Below are 23,339 nucleotides of genomic sequence, written 5' to 3' on the forward strand. Positions count from 1 at the left end.
AGGAGTGAAGGTGAAAAAGAAAGCGGTGCGTGGCGGCACAGCGCTCGGGTTAGTACCTGCAGGGCAATGCAAGCTGTTTTCTGTATGCATAAAAAGGGACGGGGACGGGGATGGGGGGGGGGGGGGATGGAGGATGGAGAGACTGAGACAGAAATGCCACACGCAGCACATCCACCATCACCACAGTCTTTTGTCTCTCTGTCTGATGTCCTGTAATGCTCTCTGACTTTAGTCATATAACCTGTCTGCTGTGTGACACTCTCACTGACAATAAGTCATTGAACATCTCCAGTTGTCTGTGGTCTGACATTTACTGGTGTCCACAAATGCATCATATACAGAACATGTGAATAACATCTGTTTTCTTCAAGTACAATTCAAATGCAGAGTTTGTGAATCAATACATGAGAAAAATGTGGCAGCAGCCAAGGAAGCAGGGAAATGTCGTATATAAGCTAATGAATCAGATAAAAATCACAAATCACAATCGGCCTCATCGAGCTTAACAATCAGTACAAGGTGAGACATCCTCTGTCCTTCACCCTCGACTATAGAGCGACGAAAAACTACCAAAAAAGTGAGGGATAGAAGTACAATAGATGTTTCATGTAACAGAGCACAGCAACAATAATAATAATAGAAAATATAATAATACAAATATGAAGAAGAATACACTCTACACTTTTTTTCAGTTTTCCAGTTTGTTCCTTGGACTCTTTGCCTTACACTGTGTTTTATATATATATATATATATATATATTATAAATTGTGCATAAACACTAATCTATAATCCACACATGGAATTAGATTAAACAAAGGCCACACTATCCACAACCAACTGCCCATTCACATCACAGAGGTCCCTGTCTGACTCACACATTCTCCTCTTTGATTGGACGAGCTCACCAGGAAGCAATAAAACCAGAAAACATTTAGAAGTTAGTTAAATATGCTGCTTGTCTGAATGTCCGAGCAAAGTGACTGAGAATGTGCAGGGCAGATGACCGGGTATCAAAAGTAAGTTCTGCTCCTTTTATTTTTTTAATTAGAAGTAAACAAACTGTGAAAATACATTTTTAAAATGTGATTGTGTTTGTTTCTGTGTATATTGTTTTGTTTTGTCTGTCACCAGTCCATCTCTGTGTTTCACCATGGGGATGTATGTTGACTTATATGTGAGTTTAAATCCATGTCGGTATCTGTGTGTGTGAGCGTGTGTGTGTGTGTGTGTGTGTGTGTGTGTGTGTGTGTGTGTGTGTCCATCTGTGTGCGTCTGCTCTCATGTTTGTCTGTTCACACACTAAATGACCTATAGCCCTCTGTCTCTCACACACTCCTCTCCATCACTCCAGCCTCTCATTACAGCTGCAGAAGCCCAGCCTGTCACGTAATTAAAGGCAAAGTTATAAATGACCAGCAGGCCAAAAGCCATATTTCACAGGTGGCCGCGTATTTATTTATAATTTTTCACCTTTAAATGTGTTTCTTATGCAAATGAGAGCCAGGACACTTTTCAATTAACTTTGGGGGCCAGTCCCTCATAAGTACCACAGAGGCTTGTTATTGAAAATAAAGTATTTTTGTTATCAGCTATAAATTATTCCCAAAGTGTCAAAGAAATTGCAAGGTGTGATGTATGGGCCTTTATTTTGTGCGACCAAAGAAGGCTGGTGTATTTCCCCTCCCTCAAGGCCTATTGCTTTTCTGGAAACACCCTTTTTTTCTCGAACAGGTACATGTATACTGTCCGATGCTTCCCCTCCCTCTCTGTCTTTCACTCTCTCTCACAGGTGCATGCACACAGACACACTTGTGCTTCGACCGCAGGGCAGTTTAACGGTATATTTACGAGCAGTTGGCAGCCAGGTAGGTAGGTAGGTATGGTTCTTTTATGGTGACAGACTGAGAGTGTCCCCCTCTGCCTCATTTTCTCCTTAACTGACCCGCTGGGGGAAAGCAGTGGGGCGACTCCGCCTGTACCACCACAGGGAGAGAGAGAGAAGCAGATTAAACAGAACCAACTCTCATCCAGCACAGTGAGGAGGATGGAAAGTTAAGTAGACGAGATATAAAAAGATGAAAACAGTGACGAGAGCCAAAGAAAGAGACAAAGCACCGTGTTCCTCCTGCTCTCCTGTCCCGTCAGTGGCCCCTCACAGTGTGAGACGTGTAGGACATGCTCCGAGGTGTGCGTGTGTGTTACATTAGTTACGTTGTATGTGCATCATGCATTAAGGTGTGTGTGTGTGTGTGTGTGTATGTGTGTGTGTGTGCAGCTGTGTCCTCTCCCTGGTGCGTAAAAAACGTCCATTAATTGAATTCCACCTAATTTCCCCTCAGCCTCGCCTTGCGGAGCGAGACGCCTGCCTGCCAGCAGCGCAACGCCACACTTCAGGTATGGTGGATAATGGAGGATGACATTTCTGTCCCACTATGCCTTGGGGCAGCATGTGATACATGGCTTCCTCTCTGAAGGTTAAACTCAGCTAACCTGCCTTTGGCGTTTCATTGCCCACTTGTTAAATACTCTTTTGGTAATAAAATGATTAAAAATTTTATTGCTTCTCTCAAATGAGGCCTCTTTTCAAAGGGATTTAATGACTTTGGAGATGGATATGTGTGTGTGAATGTGCCAGCGTGTGTGTGGGTGAACTGTCTGTGCAAATGCATGCACGTGTGTGTGTGTGTGTGTCCAGACAAGTGCATCTCTAGTTAGGCACGACCAGTGTGTAAAAATCTAATGAGAGTGATATGCTTTACAGTGAAACCACCATTATTCTCAGCCAAACGACCTGGGCCGTCATTATGTGTAAAGTAGCAATACCTTTTCCCTCTGCCGGGGCACATTCAAATAGACATGTTTTACATACAGCTCAGTCTGTGTCTTGAAGCGAAGTGAAGTATTTATACTAAAATGAATGGGCCTGACTATTTTTACATCACAAGTTAAGCACCGTGGCTATAGCAACGGGACATAAAATATTATATTCAGCCCATTAACAGGAACTACAAGCCTTGCCTAGGCCAATATGGCTCCACAGCGACTTAGCAAATCATCATATCCAGTGTCATTTTGGCTGTAAAATTAGCAATAAAGGGACTCGAGAAACGGATCTCAAAACCCCAATAAACTTGTTTCTTATGGTCTGAGGCAAGAAACAGATATGGGTTACTGGGGCCTGTTTTAAGAGCCATCCAAAATTTCTAAGAACAAAATGTGTTATTAAAAACACACACACAAAGAAAACATGCCATGTGTGTCATTTAGTGGAGCTAAAACATATTGTACTGTACAGAATCTCAGTTGTCTATTGACTTTTCCTTTGTTCAGCAGTCCTGACAGAGATGATTTATTCTTACTTTATTCTAAAATGTAAAACTGAAGTAACCCCCACGTCATGTCTCACATCATGGTAACATTAAAACACTGTGCCCTTTGTGGATTGCAACATTTTGAATTGCTTCTTGCAAACAAACAAAGTTTTTGGTCAGGGATTTCCCAGATTAGCCCACCTCCCTGTTGGCTCTTTGGGTCCGTCAGTTTTGTTGGAGCTCATTGTTGTACCGCCGCTGCCCTCACAGAACCTCTGCTCTCTCTCTCTCTCTCTCTCTCTTACACACACGCACGCACACACACACACACACACACAGACCCTCACTTAATAAATGGCTGGGTCCCCCTCCCTGGGGCCAGAGGAGCCTGAGCTGGCCTGTTCATCAGACATATCACGGCAGCCCGCTCCGCTCTGCTCCACTGGACCCTGTCCAACACCTGTTCTCCCATCAGGGGATGTTGTGTTGGCGTGGCGTGGCTTTGCCACTGTACAGATTGGCACTGCCCAGTTCGGGCAGCGGAAAGGATGAAGTATGAGATTCCTGGTGACAAAATATAAGCTGTAATTAGGAGGGAGGACCATCGTGGAAAACAGCTTTATAAATGCCTTTATAAATATCCTTTGTATTTTATGGTTTTAAAATCACTTTAGAATAGAACTCTTAAAAGCCTTAATAACCAGTTAATGGAACAAATTCATCATAAATTAAATGACATTAGTATTTTAGCAGATGGATGAACCATTTTAGCTGCCATTGGAATTGATTTAGATGTGAGTGTTTAATTTGGCCTCCAGTTCTGCTCATCTGTTATCATATCAAATTATAAATGAATATTTCAAAAGGTTTTAATCGAAAAAATGATTTCGGCTGCTTCCCCCATAATGGAAAAAATGGCAAATCTGTGTCTGGCAGAATTGTAACATCCTCAAACTCTGAGCAATGAATCTGATGAGTAAAATGTTTCTATAGAAATGTGGGTGTGAGGCGAAGTCTGCAGCACCGAGAGGACAGAGTTACAACAATAAAATTCATCTACTGTAAAACTGAAACAATAAAGGTTAGTTGTCCTCACTCTGTGTTTGAGCTAATGTGACTTAAAAACCAAGTTAGTCTCATGAGTTTACTCTACAGATCTAATCTATAGATTTTCTACTAAAAATATTTAGTATTATTTCCCCATTTCGGATCATAATCTGGATCCACACCAAAATGAACCTGTTCATAGATATTAACACTTTTGATAAAGTTCTCTGCATTAGTCTTATCTGTATTGTCATCATTATTATTTATGTGCAGTCTCTACAGTGATGTAAGGAGAAGATAAAACTATGCGTTTCTATCAGCTTGACCTTAAAACCTTGGGTATTAGAGCTGTAATGTTCTTTACATACTCACCTGTCTGCCAGTTGGTCTGTTATGGCCACACTGACATTTGGCACAGGGGGGTTGGAGGGTCCCTCTCTTGTCCCATCAGCGTGACTGATTGCCCGGGGGGGACGGCTGGTGCTGAGTGAGAGATGAACATTAGCTCTGTGGTGTAGGTGGGTTCACTCTGCTGGGCGTGGGAGGCGCATTCATAATTTTGCACCTTGGTGGAAACAAAGAGAAAGGTCATAGGGTGAACAGGCTTTTTTTTTACCCCCACAAAAACTAGGTTTACCATTTTGGCAGTGATGAAATGTGATGATCGTGTCAAAGGTTAAATATTAAATCTTAACTCTACAAAGTCAAGAAAACAATCACGAGAAAAACAAGCACATTGCAAGTGTGAAATAATCTATTCTCATCATTTCTGATTAGTTTAATGTAAAAAATGTAAGTTTTAAAAAGTAGAATATTATAACATAACATCAAATACTTCCACAGATCCAAATGATAGGTGTGTGTGTGTGTGTGTGTGTGTGTGTGTGTGTGTGTGTGTGTGTGTGTGTGTGTGTGTGTTTGTGTGCACAAGCCTTTTTTCTACAGCAGTAAAACTTGTTTTACCTAGAACCCAATCACAAACTCAAACATAATTCAACAAGCCCAAGATATTAATGAGCAATATTTGACTTCATTTTTTAAAAAACATTTTTAGCTCTTCACACAACTTCAGCTGCTTATTTATTCCGTTCAGTCTAACTTAATTTTGTGCAGAGCCATCTCGCAGCATCATTTCCAGAGATTAGAGTTATATAATTTATTATGAACTTACTGATAATGAGCATTTCCTCTCCTCTCTGCTTTTGCACTGCAAGTCCACTTTCGATCCAGCAGAGGGCGACACACGTCCACTATCTGAGTAGATCATTGGTGTAAAACAAGATGCACTGGGTCACACAGTGAAGTGGTGCTCACATGCATGTCCACACTTTTACATTAGAGGGTTTTTTTTACATTCCTGGGCTATTTTGTACAGACTGTAAGACAATTTTATAATTTCTAAAACGTGTAATTGTTATGTTAAAGGTTCAGTTTGTAAGATTTAGGTGAAAGGGATTTATTGGCAGAAATTGAATAAAAAATAATCCTGGTGAGGTTTTGACTAGTGTGTTTTATCGACATTGTCCGAATCATTGTTTTCTTTACCCTAGAATGGGTCCTTTATATTTAAATACTTTATATTATAGTTTTTTTCACAGTAGCCCAGACTGGAAAAAGTAAACATCTTTTGAGTATTTACGAAGACTACCACAGGTTTTCTTTAATGTTTGGAAGGGGAGGGTGAGGTGAGGGACACTCAGCTGTCACATGCAACTTTGCCACTAGATGTCCCTAGATTCTACACACTGAACCTTTAATACCATTATATATTCTGATTGTAATTTCCATTTCAGAAAATATCAATACTATCTATAAATATGTTAAAACCAATGTTTTCAAATTCAAAAGCTAATTCTATTCACATTTAAATTAGTAGTACAGGCATCATAATAAAAACTATAACTGCTCATTGAATACCTAGATTGAGGATTTTATTTTATTTTATTTTATCAGAGGTGTTGTCAGGTTAGCTTTAACTAACTGTTTTGAGAATTTCAGTGACATTTCTTTCCAGGAATGTTAAGTTGACTCTTTATTTCCTCATAATCACACAACAACAAAGTCATAATAACCTGTAACCTGTAACATTGCATTATAAAATAAACGAGTAACACGTGTTCAGAGATGAACTGCGTGTTTTTGAAAAAGCAGTAAATGCTTAAGAAGGAGTGAAGCCGCGCTCGGACTGTACCATTACTGCCGAGGAGGTGGGGGAGGGATCACACATGATGACACGCGCGACACTGGTTCCAGTTGCTCCGCAGGTCTCGATCTGGAGACACGGAGACATGGTGTTGACATCACGTTGGCTCCGCTCACAGCTTTTCCATGAAGAATAGTCACATCGGTACAGGTGAGTGGTTGTCGCTGGTTTGTTTTGAGCGCCGGTGCGAGCTGCAGGTAGAGCACGTTACAAGGTGTGTGTGTTCATGATGAGGAGCAGATCTGGGTCTGATGCAGGCAGGAGACAAACACTGAACTGTCTCAAACTGCAGCACCAACCTGTGGACTATCATCTAACACGTTGCTTTTTTACATTGTCTTTGTGTTTATTCTCTTATTCAGGACGCGTTTCGATGAGTGGTGCAAAGTTTTCTCAGTTTTATCTCTAAAATCTCCTCATCTTTCTTCTGACTGGTTCTTCGTTTGGCTCTAACACGTGTTATCCTGTGAAATGAGCAGCATGTGAGCCCACTCTCGTGTCAGACTTCTCCAGTAACAATAGATGATTCCTCCAGTTCACACTGAGCCTCGTCCAAGTTGCCATATACACAATTTAGAGGCCTGAACTCTTTTTGTAGATGCAGTTTAATGCACGTTATTTATTCCCAAATCATACTGTTCTTCCACATATGTAACAAATCCTGTTATTATTTTGTAAACATTTAGTCTGATGTTTTCAGTAACAACTTTGCACGAGGAGTGTTTGAAAAAAAAAAAAATTGTGCATTTATTTGCGAGTGTTTTCAACAAATACATGTCTGTCATGGACATTAATAATAAGATAATAAGACAATTATAATAGAATATTTGTTAGTTCATTTTTAGAGTTTGGTCTTACTGTTTTATAAACGTATTCTTTAGGCCTCTGTGTCCATGGTTGTTAGATGCATCAGTGTGGTTGTGCTGAACCCGAGCTTGGAAAGACAGAGGCAATGAGTTGCTGCAGTTTGTTTGTGTGCAAACACAATACGTGCATGTCCCTGATCGTCTGTGCCATGCGTATATAAAGACTGTATATCTAGTTTATAGTCTGTGCTGACTCCTGCTGCTGCTCATAACATCTGATGATGACTTGTAATGTGTGAATATTCCCAAGTCTCCTGGTGGCTGATACATTTTAAATCACACAAACACTGCTGCATGTAACCCACAGTGATGGGGATCTTTCAACTCATGCATCCAGTTTCAGTGTCTGCAGGTAATCTCCTGCAGGTGAAATGGTTAAACGCCACTCCAGTGTGCACAGAGCCAGGTGTGTATGCCTGTAGACAACACAAATTCCCCGGGAGTCGAGGGAAGAAAAACCTGCTCAAGGACGAGGAGCGAGATAGCGAAGCAACAGGCTGAGCAGCCATACGATATTCAGGGGGCTGGAGCTTTGTTGTGCCGTCCAACTATTTCTTTACACTAAGTGCAGCAGATAGTGTTCTGTACAACACACACTGCCAGTGTACTGCAGGGAACACACAGTATGGTGGCCTGCAGGGTATCACTCCTCTTTATTGTGTTACTGCACAGCTGACCATATTTTCCATGAAAACATGCTGAACAAACTGACATTGTGAAGCCAACTTTATGTTTATATTGGGTGTGTGATAATAGAAAGCAATGTTTGTAAAGGATTAGTGAGATGCTGTCAGTGATGGGAACTTCTGTATTTTGGCAGAGATGACTGGTTGTAGCTAAGTGGCCTGATTCAATGTGTGTGTGTGTGTGTGTGTGTGTGTGTGTGTGTGTGTGTGTGTGTGTGTGTGGTTGAATGGCTGTCTGAGGGGCTGCTGGAGCAGTTGGCCAGTTGGCTGGCTGGCCATCGACCCAATGTCTGTTGAACAAACTGTGAATGGGAGCATTTGCTGTGGGTCACTGGTCAGTGATGAGCCCATCTGATGTGTGTGTGTGTGTGTGTGTGTGTACATCCGACATCTCTTTGCATATGTGTTGTGCTGTGGGTCAGCGCTCTCAGAGCATCTGCAAAGCTGAAGGTTTTTTTTTTTTTAACTCTACTGTTCAGACCTGAAAGAGATGCTGCACTGACCAGCTGACACTGCTCCACATTCCTCTGACTACACACACACACACACACACACACACACACACACACACGCACACACACACACACACTACATTAACGCTTACAGCTTGTTCTACTAGTGTGTTTGCAGAAAGGCACATTGTCGCTGGATGAATGCACTCACTTAGCTGTGTGTGTGTGTGTGTGTGTGTGTGTGTGTGTGTGTGTGTGTAATATGATCTGCTATTGGACACTGCAAAAGCCTGCTGGTCAGACTGAACAGAAAGGAAGAATAGCCTGGATGATGTATTTGTGTGTGTGTGTGTGTGTGTGTGTGTGTGTGTGACTGGTATGTGGTCGTGGCCAACAGAGAAAGAGCCTGGGGTTCTTATCTGACCTCTCCAGGACAACCTTTCACCCCTCAAGACAAGCCCTTTGTATCCGCTGAGCCAGAGCCCATGGGAGAGCGTGTGTGGAGGGCGCATGTGCGTGTGCATCTGCATATGTGTGTGTGTGTGTGTGTGTGCAATAGAAGTATAGGCCACATCAAAGTCTTACTTAAACATTGTTATCTGCGCTGCACCTCTGACCTTCTCGCCGTGAGACATCCCTGAAACCTATTCATCCACCAGAAAGCTTATATGTGTGTTTGCATATATCAGCGAGCTGCAGGAGCTGAGCAGGACATAATGCAGATGGGACTGAAGTGTGTAGGTGCTTTACCAATAAAACTCTTACATGTCTTCTTCTTGCACAAAATATATTTCACCAAGATGCTTATAATCATTTTACTTCACTTTGCTGAACTCATGAGTTTGTGTTTGTTAATTAGCTCCATTCTTCTAATGGGGAAGCAGTTGCATCCACTAAAAAACTACTTTATAATTAGAATTATCTGGATTTTTTTTTTTTTTTTTTACTAGGTTGGCAACATAGTCTGATTGGGTCTTAGAACTTAAGGGGATCCTAACTACAGGTCTGTGTGAGGGTGTGTGTTTGAGTGTGGGGGTTCCACGGGGTCATAAAAGCCCACAATAGTTTCTCTCTCCCCAGGGTGAAAGAGAGATAGAAAGAGAAGAAGAAGAGGGGGGTGAGATGAAAGGATCTCCCACGTCCACGTCAGGGAGAGAGGAAGGAGGGGGAGATGGGAGGAGAAGGGGGGAAAAAAAGCTTCCTGAAAAGTTTTCCTTACTCCTTATTTCTGTCCTCTCTGCCCCGTGCCTTTTTTTTATATGTGCCAAAGGTCTTTTGGGTCGAGGGACAGATGTTCCTTGAGAGTAAAAACAGGATATGTAGTGAAACACGGCAGCAGCAGCGTGCAGCGAGACATCGGAGGTGAAGATTTGGCATTTTGACTGGACAATGAAGATCACAGTAGGAGGTTCCTGTGTGTGCGCTTCCTTGCAGCCTAATTTTAAAGCACATTAAGAGACATTATATTAGACACAGATACCTGCAATCTAATGTCCCTGGTATCAGTGAATGCAGAAAAAGCTCTCGAATTATGCACTCCTCCCTGCAATAGATGAACTGGATTCAAATTTCCCTGAAAAGCTTTTTTTGATGCACCACAAAAATAGCCAAATTATCTTTTTAGGTCTATTAAAATGATTTAGCAATTTCAACCATGCATTAAAAAGCATATAAAGTGGCTTCTTGGTTATTTGACACTTGGTCAGACGTGAAGGATTAGCTCAGGATTCAATAAAATGTGGAATACACCTCGGCGCTTTCATCTCGTCCCCGTTTCCCTCCCTGTCTCCTCTTTCCCTGGCTGTAAAAAGACCAGTCGGCTCTTAGGTGTGATTACTTCCTGTCAGTGGCGGGCCGTGTTATGACAGGACTTTTTGTCTTTGTCTCCCACCCTGTGTCTTTCTGCAGAGTGGTGCAAAGCTTTACATGTCTGCATAGCGTCTTTACATATGAAAGCACGGAAAGAGAAGGTGGTAAGGCGTGTCTGTGCTCATTTTTCGTGACCTCTTTAGGACGTTCTCCTGCATAATCACTGACCAACATAAGATTACTTAAGATTCCTACAAAAAAGAGAGAAAATGGCAATGATAGTCATTTAAAATGTAAATAAATTGATCAAATAAAGGAGGCAATAAGCCTTCCAATCTTCACATATTAATTAATTAAAAAAACAAGCGCAAATAAAATGAGTGTCCTGTAAATAAAATAACACATATTGACATGTATTGGTGGAGTGAACATCCTGCTGCAGTGATTTGAATTCAACTATGTAATTCATTTTCAGGCCCGAAACAGAAACGTCATCTCTGAGGCTTTAGTTAAGATGAGGGGTGAGATGTGACTTGTGGTCAGGTTAAGGTTAGGTATGAACTGCTTGGGGTTAAAGTTCAGCTGTCCACAATGAATGGAAGTCTCTGCAGTGTCCTTATAAGGATAGCTTTGCAAACTAGTGTGTTGTGGTTCTTGTGGCAATCAACCTTGCCACGGGGCTCTCCCACACACAGCCAGAGACGCACGCGTTGCTTTTACGCATCTTTATTAAACTCCCAAACATAAACTTAACTCAAACATAAATCAGACTGGCTTTCCAGCTCAGTCAGGGCGTCTCTCCAGTCTCGGAGTCTCTGAGTTCCTCCTGGGTTCAGCCGACGCTGCCTTTTAAGCACGAGGACCAATCAGCTAACAGCTCTCACCTGCGCTGATTGATCCTCTATGAGCAGGTGAGGGTGCTCTCCCAGCCCCCTCACCTCCACAGTTCTCTTTCAATATTAGCACACTGTCATAAAACTACAAACAAGACCAGCATGGAACTGAACTTACAAACACCCAGTCAGAACCTATCTGTGTATAATTGTGGGACTCAGATATTCCTTCAAATCTGTCGAACATGACATGGTCTTAAATTGTCCTCATTGTGGTCTTAAAAAGTCTTAAATGTAACTGGTTGAAACCTGCAGAAACCCCTTTATCTTTGACTTGAATTTTAAAAGAGAATATCAGCAGGCTGACATGTAGGGGAAATCTTTCTTTGATCTGTATCTGATTCTGCATATGTCTCACACAAATTATATTCCAATGAGATTTTTAAATATTACTTCTTACATTAGAGATCGCCCAGTCTGATTATGCAGCTGAATAACAATACATTACAGTGGGTTAGCGAAAGTAACAAGAGGTCAGCCCAACGTAGACGTCATCAAAATGTAAATACGAGCAGATATCTGGCTCATGTTTCCTTTGGCCTCATTGTTCCTTTTTTTTTTTATTACCTCTCCTGACCAAAAAGTTTGAAGCTTAGGTAAATGTTATTGTTTTTAGAAAAATCTGTTCTATGACATTGTGATTTAATGGATTATTATGGATCTTAATTCTTTTTTCAAATTGTATTTATATGCCTAAAATCAAAAAAGGAAATTCTTTCTTGTGGTTTAGAAACAGACAGAATCTTCTCTCCGCTGCAGGAAGCTGTCGTCCTGTTAACCTGTGGTGTAAAACACCAACAGCTTTACCTCTGTAATCTGACAGGCGAGTCTCCTCATTAAGCTGAACCTGCCGGTTTCTGACTCGACAATGCGTCTTGTGTGTGGTGTAACCAGCATATGGGCAGTCAAAGGTTTAGAGGAGGGGGATTAAGTTGGATTTAACAATCTGACCCAGTTCGTTTACAACCAACACCTCTTTGATTCGGACAGAAATATTCAGCACTGTGGTCAATGTTTATTTAGCTTTAATTCACTGTGTTAGTTTTGTACAAGGAGTCGTTGTAATTTGGAAAATGAAGATGATGCATCACTGAGGTGTTTTGCGTGACACAATTCTAAAAAGTACAACAATCCCTTTGAGTGCACTGTTCAGAAATGTTTGAAAGGTTGTTGTTCTTTAACGCACTTTTTAAGAAGAACAAAGATATAAAACCAATAGAGCAATATGAACTAACAGGCGTTTAGAATAAGTGCAGTTTCTCTGTGAGGATTGTCATCAGTGTGTGTGTGCAGAGGCGACCCAGGGGGAAAACCACAGAGTGAGAGCTGCAGAGAAGTCAAGAAAAAAACAGTGAGCGGAGGCAGAGTCTAGGTCAGGGTGTCCTGACTCTGTCAGCTACACAGATTTTATGGCATGCTCTCTGGACAGATGCCATCCACTAGTAACCACTGTTTATTTGTGTGTGTGCCTGTGTGTGAGGAGATGTGTGTGTGGATGTCAGTGTTTGTGTTTCTTCAAATGCATAATGTGTATATCTAGGAGTGCAAGCGTGTATAGGCTACTTACAATATTAGGATAAAACTATTACTGATCTTTAATCACATATTTAATCTTTTTTACTGAGACATGTTTTCCTACTCCTTTTTTGCTCCTTTCTTCGAAGTGAAGTATTACACATACTAATAAGTCAGATTCAGTTTTGGGTTATTTTGAGTAGCTTACACTCTGTCTGGCAGTCTTATTGAATTGTAAACAAGCATTAAAATGTAATATATTCCTTTGACTTCATTACTATAGAATTAACAAATTTAACTTAGCAAATTCTGGTTAGTTCTAAACACACATTTGAGGGATCAAGTTAGTTTACCATTTTCAGATGGTGGTTGTTGACATGCACACTACTGTTTGCAAAGTTTACTACAGATGTTCCAATACCATTTTTAATTCCTGTTATGATTCTGACACTTGGATTTTACGTGCTGTCCTAACCAAGTATCAACCCGATACCAATGCATTTTAAAAAATGGCTGTTTTTTACAAACCCTTTGTAGAAGTGATGCCTGCTATCATTGCAATAGGACCTGGCTCAGGTTAAACTCTTTGCAAAACAAATATATACAGCCCCAAACAACTTCGTTTATTATCTATTTTGACAGGTATAATGGAAAAAAGAACACAAATTCATCAATCTAGGAATACACAACGATAACTTTCTTTAAATATCTGGAGAGAAGTCATGCATTCGTTACACGTCACTGTTTTACTTGTAGGACTTTCCAGCGTGAAATATTTCCAAACTGCTCACTTGGTGTTTCCGATGCAGGTGTGTGTTCAAACATCTCTAAAGTTTACAGTTGACTCTTTGGTCATTAGTTTTAACAAATGCAGCCACACAGACACAGATAACATGTTTGACATAGTGTTAATTAGTTTGAGTTGACTCAGAGTAACTGTTAAATATATGTAGATGTCTCCACTAGGTTGTGAGGGGGAGGGGTGCTGTAAAGGTAGTCGCTCCTGTTACTGAAAATAATGGATTAACCCTGGAAGGTTGCTGATGTAGTGCTTTAATACTTGTACATATAAAACCGGCTATCGTCCGACCAAGGAGAATTTGGTGAGATGAGATCTTATAAACAAACCATCCAATCGAAAAGCATATTTTTTCTTGGTTTTTTTTCTAATGCTGAAACTGACTCTGCTGTAATCATGTAACATAATGAAGAGACTAATGCAATAAACATGAATTATAGTGTGGTAGTTGTTGAGATGGTAAAAGCGTTGGGGGCTTGGATCTATCTTTTGGAGTCTAAACAAGGCAACTCGGTCTTTGCAGGACACCAATGGGGAACTCGTATGCGGGCCAGCTGCGGACCACGCGCTTCGAGGAGGTTCTGCATAACTCCATTGAGGCATCGCTGAGGTCGAACACTGTCGTCCCCAGACCGGTCTTCTCACAGCTGTACCTCGAGACTGAGCAGCCGTCGGCACATGATGGTGGGTGGTGTGATAGTCTCCTCTGTTTTCATTTCCTGAAAAAAATGCCAGTTCGAATCCTGACATCTGTGTCTCCAGTTGCCTCTGAATGAACTTCAGTACCAGGATAACAAAAGGCCAAATCAGCGTGCACCTCCTACTAAGCTGCACATTGCTATTCACTTCGGTCTGTCTCTTGTTTACCATTAAAATGTGTCCCCAACAGGCCGTGCAGAGAATGAAGACGAGGATGATGAAGATGGCTCAGCGTCGAACAGCCCCCCAATACCCTACCAGATGAAGCCCCCACCTGAGGGATGCTGCACCACAGATGGTGTGCACACATGCTCCTATTTATGCTCATAAAAAACAACAAAGATGCAGTTTTGCACTGTATATAAGTCACAAGCAGATGTGCAGCTTTTAAATACAGACCAGGACGTGTATTTCCCCTGTTCTATGTCGTGCATATTGCATTTAATGAAGGTTCACCTCCTTTATGCATGTGCTGTGCATCTAAAGGAGGATCATACAAATGACAAAAAGAGATTTAATGATTGTTGTTGGATGTTCATTATTCTGGATTTATAGTCACTCAGCGAGCAAGGGTCGTTTTTTTTTTTCCGCAAAACAGCTGCAAAGTACTTTAGCTTTACCAACTATAAATTCAAAGTTAAGGAAAATTGTCTTTCTCTCCCCCAGGTTTCTGTCAGGCAGGCAGGGACCTGCGTCTGTCCTCGCTGGCGTCAGAGTCTCTGGAAGTTCCTCCTGGTTTCATGCTGGTCGGGATAAAGTCGCCCTCTCTTTCCGAGACCCTGCTGGTGTGTGCTGTGGACCGCCGCTTCCTGCCAGATGAGCGGGGTCGTAATGCACTGCTGGGTGAGGCTGGAGATTTGCACAGGAAAACATCACTGCCGTTCAAAATGTCACGTCTTTCAGAGTTTGGCATTATCAGGTTACATTCACATTCTCTTGTAATAACACATTTTCGGTGTGCCCCCTTAAGGCTTCTCGGGGAACTGCATGGGCTGCGGAGAGAAAGGCTTCCGTTACTTCACAGAGTTCTCCAACCACATTAACCTGAAGCTCAGCACCCAGCCCAAGAAACAGAAGCACTTGAAGTACCATCTGTACCGAAACAACCAGGGCATGCTGGTCAAAGGAGCGCCCATCTGCTGGAGGGGACACGGTAAGAGACGGATACACGACGTGTGGTATTCAGCAGTCGATTGCACATGAGGCTTGTTTAGAAGTTTTACTTGAATGCAACATATACAAAAAACATATATACCAATGGCAGTCAGATAGATTGTGTAGATGGAAGCAAACAAGAAGCAGGAGTCGGCCTATTTGCTGCTGCACTGATCACACAACTAGGATCCCTCATCATGGCTGGAGATGCACCTGATGTTCACATTAGTGTCCCTGTGCTTAAAATGGAGACGTTAGGAGGCGCTGCTGGTCCTTTTTTAGTTTAAGAACTCTGCGGCTGCGTTGTAGTCTGGACGGGCTAATTGGAAATGATGACGCAGTCACCCTCCTTCCTGATTGGCTCTTATCAGTCATGACTCAACTACCATTAGTGTAAGCAAAACTTTGTAAACACTAACTGACAATTCCACCTCATTGTCAGTCCAAGAAAATGAATCAATAATTAACTAATATTTTCTGTAACAAAGCAGCCAACTGCAGAGTAGACAATCTGCTTCCTGTTTACGCCGGCACGCACATGCAGTGTATGTGAATGGTCACATGATGCATTTTCAGGTGTTAGTATTGGACGGGGACTTTTACTGATGCAGAACTAAAACTCTTGCGTGGAGGGAGATGGCTTTAGTTCAAAACGCTGTATTGAAAGTAAAAGGTGTTAGTATGGATGTTGCCTAACAAACATAGTGCATCACTGATGAACTGATGGTTTAACAGGGGAAAGGAGATTAATATATAGTATTTTGAATCAACTCATCGGGGTTGTCTAGAAGTTCTCAGAGCCTGATTGGTGACTTTAGTCCATCGTGTAATGCCTTCCAGCAGAACACAGTGGTTTGTTATTTGAACAATGTGTACAGTGTACAGGTCTGACTAGATGTATAGGTAGTAAGGCCTTAAGGACAGGTGGAAGGTGAGAATAGAGTGTTTCTGTCCTCGGTTGTTTTCCCTTAAGTCTTTACCCCTGTTTATTGGGAGGGAGATAGAGAAGCTTAATGTCCTTTATCGTGTCCATCTGTCAGATTTCTGAAATTCCCTTCATACCAGTCATTCACTTTCCCTTGTTTCTCTGCTGCTTCTCATTTACATGTACCACACCAGGGGGTAGATGGTTGTTAAGTCAGACCTGGAGTCTATTTCAAGAGGCAGGTTTACTGATATGTCTGGTTACCTTTGCTGAACAGGTCTTTTTATATTACATAGTTGATGCTTGACACACGCATGCAGGCACGCACACACACACACAACTACACTCACTCAGTTTTGTGAAATCCAAGAAGATCGAAACTTGTCTTTGCAGTAACACAGTTATTGCAATAACCTATTTGAATGTGTGTGTATTGATGTGTGTTTGTGTGTGTTTCAGATGGCAGGATGAGACAGATGGGCTCCATCCTCGCAGAAAACCATGTGACATCTGATGAGCAGCCACCAAACCTGGCATCACACACACCAGGCAGCTACACAGGTAAAGGCAAACACACATATACATCTAAATGTAGACACACTTAAATATCAGACTGAAGACCACCAAGATCATGTACAAAGAAATATTTTTAGGAGACGACCGCGTGTAGTTTACCGGCAGCACAAACCTCTGTGTTTCACATAACTATATGTAACAGAATGGGAAAGCCCTGAGGAGTAACAGTATCATCGTGAAGTTTATTTGGTTTCATGAAAAGTCACAGGAATTCCTGATATTAATGTTATTCTGTCTCTCTCTTACTACTGTAGGATCACATGTGGACCCTACTGCTCTGCCGCAAATAGCCGACCCTCCCCAAACACTGACAAATGGCAACCATGCTGTTCCCTCCGTCACCCAGCCACCTTTAAATCAATCAGGGCCCGGGAGACCCTCAGTTACAGGTATGTGCACTCTGGAGACAACAGCAAGGAAGATACGCTTATCCAATTTCCTACTTAACCTAGGTTACATTCACATTACTAAGTTCTATTTTGAAAGTTGAGTTTTAGTGCCGCTAAAACTGAAAAGTAAAGACACCGTTTTAGTTTGAAAACTTTAGGGAAGAAACTGGGATGTATGGAAACAATGCTGTAGATACTCTTTTCTGTCACGACTTAGCCTTCGCCGACATTTCTGTCTCCCTATCACATGAGCCTCTTCTAGAAGAAAACAACTGGCATCAGCCTCAGTCACCAGTGTAGAACGCAACGTGGATTTTCAATTACAAGTGTTTCTGACCAGGTTGTCTCTGCTTACAGCAGTTGTGTGGTTAAATGTAGGAGACAAAATATTATTCAAGCAATCTGTGACAATTCTGCAACTAACAACCATGTGCTTTCTTTGCAAAAAGACACATGTATGCCCAGTGTGAGTGGTCACGCAATCTGGGTTTTCACACGTGTTGGTATGGTCGGGGTTTAAAACTGATTTAGAGTCAAAACGCTCACATGGACAGAGCTTGTTTTATTTTGAAAAAAACATTTTCAAAGGAAAACTCAATTGTATGGAAGTAGCCCTTTTCCTTATCCTTGCTGCTTGTGTTTATGTAAACTGGTCAGTTTGTGTCTGTTGTCATTAAGCTCCTCCCCTGGGATTCTTCACACCTCTGAAAGGGAGCATCCCTACCACCAGCAGCCCAGACTGTGTGTGTGTGTGTGTGTGTGTGTGTGTGTGTGTGTGTGTGTGTGTGTGTGTGTGTGTGTGTGTGTGTGTGTGTGTGTTATAACATCCCTGCTATGCAGCCAGCTGCATTGTGTTGGGGGTTGTCCTTTGTTTCTTTCATTTGCCAACACTTGGGGCACTAAACGTCTCCCTCCTTCTTTTCTCTCATGTCTGTCTTTCTGCTTCTCTCCCTCCCTCTCCCTCAGTCTGTCACCTCCATAAACCAGGGTTGTAAAATTCCCTCGTCCCAGTCTCTTTTTCCTGCTTTCTCACTGATTGAAAAGCTTCCTTCCTGTCAATGTTGTTTTTTTTCATTGCCCTTTTAACAAGTGGAGCTTTTATGTGTCTCCCTGTTCCTGCATTTCAACAGAAAGTTGACAGGAAGAGGAAGAGACGAGTTAATATATGACTGACTTACAGCTGTTTTCCATGACTATACCAACACGACGTAAAATATTCAAAAAATTCAACTCAAGAAATGAAATTGAAACAACAAGAACAATTAGCTGGGGGAAAAAACAGCTAAACATTGATAATAAATGCAATCATTTTATTGAAATGTAAGTAAGCGATTAAAAATGTATAGTATAACGTATAAAATGTGTACTATTTTGAAAACATTTAAGATGATGTATATTATGTTGTCATTTGTATTACTTCAGGGACACATGCAAATGCTGGACCCCCCAAAAAGAGGCACAAGGGCTGGTCACCTGAGTCATCTGCCAACAGTCTGCCAGAGAGCACTTTAAAGACGCCGCCATCTTCATCAGTCTCGGGAACGCTGTCCGTGTCCTCTGCCGTAACACATGGAACCAGATCAGGTACGAATAGAAGTCAATAAATGGAGGTGACTGATAGAGGGAGAAACAAACGAGAGAATGATGTGGTAGAAGACATTTATTTAAAGCTTTAACTGTGTGTGTTTTCTTGTTTTAACTGTAAATGTATTTCTGTGCTCCGTGACATATTCCACATAGAACATGCAGCCCTGCTGAGTTCATCGCAGCGCTCCTCAGCCCCGCTCTCTCCCCCGGAGCTGTCTGTGACAGTGCCTGATCAGCTGCTACACACCTGCAGACTGCAACCTGTCGTCTTCAAAGGTGATTCACAATGATTAAATGCACTTTTTCTGCTTTTCTGTCAGACCCCTTCACACCTACAACATAGTACATGCGCTGATAGACAACGGCTGATGTTCAGATGCAAACGGTTATTTGTTCCTGTGACAGAGTTGACTGTCAGATCAGTCATTTGCTGCTTTCAGACATGCACTGAACTCCGGACATTCTCCTGAAATCCTCCAGAGGGGCTGTATGAGAGGACGCAGATGTCCGAGTCAGTTGCTCCAGACAATCTCTGCAATTTCTCCTGCGAGACTCCTGAAATGGATAATGTCAGAATGAGCCTATGTGAGCGTGGGCATGTTGAGGACGTTTCTACCAAGCAACAGAAACAAAACTGACAAAAAATGAAAAGAATACAAATATCTCACGATGGAGAAAAAGGAGTCATATAGGTAGAAGCGAGGACAAAGATGAGATTCAAGAGTTTTTGGTGATAACGTGTGGTTTCCTGCACGCTCTACCCAGACGCCCCCCTTCATTTGATTGCACCGGACAATTGTCCTGTTGTGAGCGCGTCTCGGACAATCTCTTCATATGTGAAAGGCAAATTCCGGTTAATGTCCGTACCCAATTCTCTGGAGTTCATGAGTGAAAATGGCTATTATTGTTTAGCTGCTGATATTTTTTCCAGCCAGCTGTCAGTACTGGACTTTGTCAGGTGAGGTTTTCAGTAACCACACAACAGATGGCCACTTTAGCTCACCTCTCCTCACGGGTCAGAGGTCAGCCAATGCCCATGGCTGTTTCTCAGGCTTTCTGCTTGGCACTCACCCACTCCTCCCCCTCTTCCTCCACCCTTTTCACCCCTTTGTAACACCTGTCAACACACCCACCTTCTATCTCCATCTCCCGGGCATTAACCACTTTCTATATGCTAAATGTACCTTCATGCTTTTCTCCTTTCTGTTTTCACTTCCTGTTCATTACCCACCAACCACCTCTTGTCTTTTCCTCCTCTTACACTTCTCTCTGTTCCTCCCATCCTTACTATTCTCCCCGTCTCTTGGGAATAGATAGAACAGCTTTTTCCCACCACTTGATCCCCCTGAAGGAAATGTTAGTCTGCAATTTTATGTTATTTTCATTGATCCCACAAAAATGAATTGAAGTGGATGTATTTATGAATTGAGATACCTTCTGCCTGATCACTTAACATCTCTATCAATTGTAATTGTTATTACATAATTTCATGAAGTACATTTTTCCATTCAACTGTCTGTCAAGCGTTTCCATCGGCTAACACATTACATCTACTTGGCAGATGTTTTTGTAAAAAGTAACGTACATTTTTTTCCTAGCCACATATGTTGGGAACAAGTTGGGGTTTAGCATCTCGCCCGAGGAGGCCATATGTTCATGTGTTTTTTCTGTCTCACTGACACAGGTCACGGGCCACTCCCTCAGCTGACTGGTAACGTCGGTGAGGTGCTGGTCAGTTCTCTGCTGCAGAGCTGTTACCTGAGCTCCCAGGCGCTGCCCAGGGTCTACCAGCACTACGGACCATCGCCCATCCAGCCGCTGTCCACTGAGATGCAGATTCTCCTCACAGTTCACTACCTTGTTCAGCTAGGTCAGTTTAAAAATCCTCATAAGCTTCTTTCAGAAGTGCACTGAACTCCAGAGATCCCTCGCATTTCATCCATTAAAACAAAGACAGATATCTCCGGGTGAAAAGCTACTTCATGTTCTTATGAATTAAAAAGATGTTCACTATTTCTTTGTCTCCCACCTTAATTCCCTAGGCCCTGACCAAGTGCCCCTGATCGAGGACTTGGAGCAGATATTCATGAGGTCGTGGAGGGAGTCTCACCTCAGTGAGATTAGACAGTACCAGCAGCCTCAAACACCAGCCTCCCATGGGAGGCACTTTGTCGTGGAGGTGAGAGACAGCATCCCAGAGATGGTCTATGTTTAACTATTCATTTTAAGGAAGAATGAAATAAAGAATACATGCAAGCAAATTATATTAACAAATATTATAATGGCATTTAGGGAACCTTAAGATTGTTTGTGACTATTTTCTAACTCCTACCTTGTAGAACCACAGAAACATTACTATGTTATTATATATCGTATATGTTTTCACATATTGTTATATGTGTATTAAATAAATGAACAAACAGCTCATCTTCTTTTGCCCTGTCCCCAGACCCCCTCCACCCTGCCTGGGCTTCCCCAGCACCTCAGTTTACCTCCGCAGAGCCAACCGCCCCTGACCCCCAGCCAGCTCCCCTGGCTCGCTCAGCTGGCTGCGTCCTCCTGTGGAGAGGGCGTGGTCTTGTTAGGGGACCAGATCAAATCTCTGGCTCAAGGCCTCCAACAAACGTTCAGCAGGTTAATGGAAGGACGCCTTGAAAACACCAACTACGTGGTGATTATTGTCACTGCACCGGGACAGGAAACACAATCCTGTGTGGTGGTCACAGGTGGGAGCTGTGTTTTATATATGCACGTATGAAGGTTTTGATAATATAACATAAAATAAGCATACTAAGTTGTGTCTTTTTGTGTGTGCTGCAGGTAAACATCAGTGTCGTGCCTTGGCAGAGAGTATGTACTCTCCCACTGAGGGTCTGAAAGAAATCAATCACCAGCTCTCGACTGGAGTTGCACAGGAACTCATCCACTTCTGCAATTCCCTGGGACAAGGTCTCCCTGACTTTCTGCCTTTTGATTTAAATGCTCATTAGTGCGTGCAGCACAGCACTCAGTGTTTGTTTTAGTCCCAATTCACCAACATGTTGTTTGGCTTCCTGTTGGTCAGATGGCGACATGGACTCCCTCCTGGATAGTGCCACCGTGGACAGCAACGAGCTGTCTCCTCTGCTCAGCAGTCAGGAATCAGCTGAAGACAAGAGTCTGAAAAGCACACACAGCCCAAAGGATTCACTCACACAGTGTTCAAAAGACTCACACAGTCCCAAAGAGAGAGCTTCAAGTCCTAAAGACGCCTGTTCAGGTAAGACACACAAAGGTTAAACATTAGACTGCATTTCCTTATCAGTGTCAAAATACCTTTTCAAATGCGGCTCGAATTAGATTTGAGTTAGATTTGAGTAAACGCTGGAGCCGAACCTGGCCGGGAGACACAGACCCATCAATTTCACATTAGTTAATATATAGTTAATTCATAAGAGGTCAAAACCAAACCTTATGTCTTACATGTAACAGTAGCAAACTTCTCCCTTGATAATCCATCCTCCAAGAAAGTTTGTAAAATACATCCAGGTTTTCTGTTCTTCTTCTCTTGCTGATTAACATATGATTTAATCCACTCTCATATCAGATTAAAAGTCATGTCATTGTCATGGTGACAGATGACAAATGCAACTTGTTTAAAATCAGCTTTGCAAGCTTAGCTTAAACAGACTCTGGACCTGCGGGAATGGAACAGCACCCGACACTGACTCCACTGACTTTATGAAACGTGGATGTTCTCCTCAGACAGAATAATTGATTGTTATTGATACTGTGACATAGCTATGAGCTCCACATCTCTACCTGCAGTATTTGCTGTTGTAACTCTGTATTGGTGAATAAAGAAATCTCTGAGTATAACTTGAGTTTGTGTTTGTGTAGAATACTCCGTGGAGTGGCGTGAGGTTCGTCCCATCCAGCTGGCAGTGGCTCGGAAGCTGCTGTCCCATGTTTGTGCTATAGCCGACTCCAGCACACAGAACCTGGACCTCGGCTCCTTCGACAGGGTCAGCTTCCTCATCCTGGTGCCGCCCTCAGAGGTCACGTTCCAACAGACTGTGCTCCACCTCAGGAGCTCCGGTTAGTCACGTACACCTTGTTTGTCAGCAGCTGTATTTATGACTGTCTTGAGTGCAGAGTGAATGTATGGTTGTGTTTTAATATTTACCTGCACCTCTCTCTCTCTCTTTCTCCTCATCTGTACATCGCAGGTGTCCTCCAGGAGCTTGGTAGTTTAGACCAGGAGTCTGTGTCTCAGGGGGAATTTGAGCGTTACGTGGTGAAGATGGATCAGAGCGCTCAGGCCCGGATTGACAGCCTCATTCAGGAAGCTTACAGCAACACGTACACTTTACACATCCTGGTCCATGACCACGCCCACTGGGACATCAGCAGGTATGTCATATCTCTTTGACCCCAAAATCTGCAG

The 23,339-nt window shown here is 42.4% G+C and overlaps 1 protein-coding gene across 3 annotated transcripts in view; it reads left to right on the top strand.

Moving 5' to 3' along the window:
• The first annotated feature begins 1,284 nt into the window (after positions 1-1,284).
• Positions 1,285-23,339, top strand: part of greb1 (growth regulating estrogen receptor binding 1) — a 31,624-nt gene continuing 9,569 nt past the window's right edge. The window contains exons 1-16 of one of the 3 annotated variants that reach the window (XM_034581213.1): positions 1,285-2,395; positions 14,106-14,266; positions 14,472-14,579; positions 14,948-15,124; positions 15,252-15,434; positions 16,821-16,922; positions 17,192-17,326; positions 18,749-18,910; positions 19,067-19,189; positions 20,598-20,783; positions 20,956-21,092; positions 21,363-21,639; positions 21,734-21,862; positions 21,978-22,172; positions 22,793-22,990; positions 23,122-23,305. In XM_034581213.1, coding sequence (XP_034437104.1) covers positions 14,113-14,266; positions 14,472-14,579; positions 14,948-15,124; positions 15,252-15,434; positions 16,821-16,922; positions 17,192-17,326; positions 18,749-18,910; positions 19,067-19,189; positions 20,598-20,783; positions 20,956-21,092; positions 21,363-21,639; positions 21,734-21,862; positions 21,978-22,172; positions 22,793-22,990; positions 23,122-23,305 — 2,450 coding nt within the window. In that variant the 5' untranslated portion in view covers positions 1,285-2,395; positions 14,106-14,112. Of the gene's footprint in view, positions 2,396-6,326; positions 6,713-9,775; positions 9,981-14,105; positions 14,267-14,471; positions 14,580-14,947; positions 15,125-15,251; positions 15,435-16,820; positions 16,923-17,191; positions 17,327-18,748; positions 18,911-19,066; positions 19,190-20,597; positions 20,784-20,955; positions 21,093-21,362; positions 21,640-21,733; positions 21,863-21,977; positions 22,173-22,792; positions 22,991-23,121; positions 23,306-23,339 lie in introns of those variants that run through there. The other 2 variants (XM_034581216.1, XM_034581214.1) reach the window with 2 other exon arrangements.

This window comes from Hippoglossus hippoglossus, chromosome 3 (genome assembly GCF_009819705.1).
Source record: "Hippoglossus hippoglossus isolate fHipHip1 chromosome 3, fHipHip1.pri, whole genome shotgun sequence".
Taxonomy (NCBI): domain Eukaryota; kingdom Metazoa; phylum Chordata; class Actinopteri; order Pleuronectiformes; family Pleuronectidae; genus Hippoglossus; species Hippoglossus hippoglossus.